Below are 4,054 nucleotides of genomic sequence, written 5' to 3'. Positions count from 1 at the left end.
TCTATATGTGTATAAGAGACAGATATATATATATATATATATACCCCTTCATAAAAAATACATTAGCAGCAAAAGCTGAATTGAAGTATTTTGTACAAAATGTAAACAAGAACGAGAAAAAAGCAAAACACATCACATTAAAACAATACAAAAGCAAACCTAAACCCAAACCATCAGTTGATTAACAGATCTTTTTTTTAGCAGATCTACTGCCTCTATTATACTGCCCTCATGAGGCTAATTGAATAATAGTGGATTGATTAATAGATCTTTTTTTAAATCTATTGCCTCTATTATACTCCTCTCTTGAGTAGCTCTAAAACACTCGGCTGATTGATTAATAGACATTTTTTTAGATCTACGGCCTCTATTATACTGCCCTCATAGGAGCTTTCGAGATTACGAGAACTTGTTATCATGAGCTCTATACCTACTACATGTGAATGTCGCCTTGTCAAAAGATAATAAAACTGATGAGGGAGCCATAATCAACGTTCAATCAGAGCTAGAGTAGATAGAGAGAGTTTGGCCAACTTGGCGCATGGACGCCAGTTACCAAACAGCCCAGGCGCATGCGCGCGTATAGCTTTAATGTTTTGTTTTGGTGACAACGTGGTCGGTGTAAGTCATGTGATTGCGATCCACCCAATCACACGCGCGTATATCGAATCCCGTGAAACAGAGTTGGCCAAACTCTCTCTATCTACGGCTCTGCGTTCAATAATGTATTTTACTGGTCTGAAGCTCTGTCCACACTATAACATTTTATTTGACATATTTGTAGGATGTTTTGTTAGCCTATCAATTATTTTTTGACGAAGTTTATTTTTACGAACCAGTCGAATGAAAATAATACTCAACGAAAAAATCGTAGGCAACTAAATGAACCATTTGAATAATCCAAATAATAATCATCATAATAATAACCATGATTATTGAGAAATGCCAGTACACAGTATATGGCAAAATTAAATAACATCAGTAGTAAATTAAAATACTAAAAATGTCACCAATTAATTAGATAACAACTTCTTGTTTCAGATTATTGTAGAGGAATTTCCTGAGTATCGATGGGTTGGAAAAACCATGCAAGCTTTTATTCTGATCAGCATCACGGTCGCTTTTCTTGCCTATGGATTGGGCATGATACACTTGCGTAAGACATTAAAGTTCAAAGTTCAAATTTCAAAGTCAAGTTCATTTGTCATATACAGTAGTAAATACAATACACGAAATTTGCTTTTGTGGGTACAATATAATACAAATACTAAAACATAATAAATAAAAAAAAAACACAGATAGCACACACTGAATTAGGCCTATATGATAAACTAAAAAGAGGAAAAATAAAGCTATCTAACAAATCTTTCGTTTTGCACAAAAATGTTACATGTGTAACGCCCTAGTCCTCAATTCTATTCAGTTTCAACGATGACGTAAATTATGATCATTCTATTTTTCACGTATCCTCGATGTTATAGAATTTATATTTTACTGCTCGTGTGTAAAAAAAAAAAATAATGCCCGAGAACGGACCTACTTTATTCTTTTAATCTGACCATCGCACACATTGAGTCCAGACTCCAATTACTTGGGGCACTGAATATCCCAGCTGGATGTATGGGCAGAGCCGGCCTCGTTAGCGGTCTACTGAGTGGCCTTTGGTGCTCAGACAATCTGAGTTTTCTTAACAGATATTAACGCTTTGTTAACGCGCAAAAATATTCCTACAAAAATATACTAAAAATACATGCTTAAATAAGCTAATTGAGAACAAAGGTTACATATATATTTAAATCCATAAGGATCTGGTTAAGTAGGCTTATAGCACTAAAATATATCAACAAAATACCTGCTGTGGTCCGATGATTGTTATAAAACTGATTAAAATTGGTAGGAAGAAATACTGTTTTCCCGACCTACGTCACATTTGAAATTCCGGCTAATTATCTTGTGTTCTTAACGAATGCCAAAATAAATAAAAATGTTGACAACAATAGAACAATACATCACTTTACTTGCAGTGAAGTAAATTAAAAACTTATTCATATAATATGGTCACCCAATACTAAAAAAAGGATAGTTTAAAAAACCGTTTGTATCAAACAAAAACGTACCTGTGTTTTCAACAGTGACAAGGAGAGTGATGTAGTAGTCTACGTATATACATAATTGACAATTTTTTTTTATCTAAATGAATTCACAAGAAACGAAGTAGTTAATGGTTTTTTTATTGTTGGAAAGGGTAAAAAAGGACAATTAAACAATAAATAATCTTCATTGCACTCGAAGCAGATAAGAAAGCACAGTATTCATGATATTTTGTCAACAACATTTTTCGATCACTGAGGCGGAAAACTGAATACTAAAACAAGTAAGCCTACGTTGGCCCGAATGGTCTGACAGAAACAAGTCTTTGAAAACATATTTCCGGTTTGGCTTTTGCAAGTCGACGAGGTCTTTACTACAATATTTTCCAGTATTTATTTTATTCTTTTTATATTTCATTTCATTATTCCAAACAGTATAAATGCTATTCACAATAAATAACACTAGACATACCCACAAGATACTAGTGAAGCAACAAAAAGTGGTCTCATTGAGAAAGCTTTAGGGAGTGTCGTGAAAAGAAAGGTAACTTGTCAGGGATTGAACACATGACCTCGAGATTAGAAAGCAAGAATAATCCAATTCATGGTTTGAACTGCGCAAGCGCGTATCCAGTGTTATCCAAGGTCAACCTAAACCTATTGTGTGCATGGATGTTTTTACTATAATATCATGGACCTATAGGTCCATGCTATAAGACAGTGCCTCCTTGGTTGTATGTATTTGTTTATGTTTGTTTGTGTCGGTTGACCTTGATACGAGTATGCGCGGTTCAAACCACGAATTGGCTCATTCACCACCGATGTTAATGTATAGTGTTGTCGAATTCGTAAATCATCTTCTAGCATTACTTTGTTCATTTTGGCAGAGTTAGTCTAACCCAGTCAAAAATGTTTTTCCGCCCAGAATTTTCAAGCTCTACAAAATTATATAAATAATAAGGGGAGGGATGAATTTGTTCAGGCCACCCGGCACTGCAATTACTATATTGATACTGTTTTTGTAACTCATCAGAATGTTTCATAATTTCAGTTGGTGGAATTTTAGACTCTATTCAAGAAATGTTTGTAGAAGGCTCGTCTGATACAGGACGTTCACCAAGCAAGTGTCAGAAGTTAGTATCTTACAAGTCGGGTTTTAGTTGCCTTTCCTCATATTTTTTTTTCTAAGCCATGGACGATTGTAGGCTTGCATTACCGACGACGTCCGGTTACTGTCAGTCTAGTTAAATTGCTCCACTATTGCCCTATTTTTCCTGTCAAAATAACCGACCCAATGCTTTCTTCCTTAGTACATGGCAACACAAATTAGTTCTATTTTATATTCCCACCCTTCTTTTATTAATTTATGACTAGTACTATAGTTTTTTTTCTGTATGATTAATACATCTGTTATTTTTCGTTATAAAATTCTAATTTTATATTATAAGTCTTTGTCTTATCGGTTATTTACCCAAATATATCAAATTTATGTTAAGTCAAATATTGATAATTATTGTTCATTTGCATTTTGAAATCTTATCTAATTTATAGGATATTTCGGACATCCGTTTTCTTGCTAGCCTTTCTCTTAATATGTGCGGTGGCACTGTCGAGACCACAAGTGAGTATTCTCTAGATAGCAAATCATTATTTATTTCTAATCTTCAGTTATCTTAAATGGTTGTTCTCTTGAATAATATTTAATAAGCTTTAATTCTCTAAATTTCAATATCAAATATTGGTTGAATAGATTCTACTAAAATATACTATTTTGAAATTATTGAGTGATCGCTTTTTATGGTAAAATTCAGTGCGTATTTATGTGTATAGGACTTTTACCGTAAATTATGACAGTGAAGTGATTGATTTATTCCATTTATTATTGTATGATGACTGGTTATTATGTGTTATAATTGTTAGTATTATTATTATTATTATTATTATTATTATTATTATTATTATTA

The 4,054-nt window shown here is 33.1% G+C and overlaps 1 protein-coding gene across 4 annotated transcripts in view; it reads left to right on the top strand.

The window, feature by feature from the left end:
- LOC117118308 overlaps window positions 1-4,054 on the top strand; it is an 8,844-nt gene that overhangs the window by 2,945 nt on the left and 1,845 nt on the right. The window contains exons 5-7 of one of the 4 annotated variants that reach the window (XM_033262880.1): window positions 1,042-1,156; window positions 3,157-3,223; window positions 3,642-3,711. In XM_033262880.1, the coding sequence (XP_033118771.1) occupies window positions 1,042-1,156; window positions 3,157-3,223; window positions 3,642-3,711 (252 nt within the window). Of the gene's footprint in view, window positions 1-1,041; window positions 1,157-3,141; window positions 3,239-3,641; window positions 3,712-4,054 lie in introns of all 4 variants that reach the window. The other 3 variants (XM_033262879.1, XM_033262878.1, XM_033262876.1) reach the window with 3 other exon arrangements.

Source organism: Anneissia japonica, unplaced genomic scaffold, assembly GCF_011630105.1.
Source record: "Anneissia japonica isolate Jap-2015-1 unplaced genomic scaffold, ASM1163010v1 scaffold7473_len308249_cov148, whole genome shotgun sequence".
Taxonomy (NCBI): domain Eukaryota; kingdom Metazoa; phylum Echinodermata; class Crinoidea; order Comatulida; family Comatulidae; genus Anneissia; species Anneissia japonica.
Note: the sequence above shows the minus strand (reverse complement) of the source record. Positions and strands in the feature narration are given on the sequence as shown.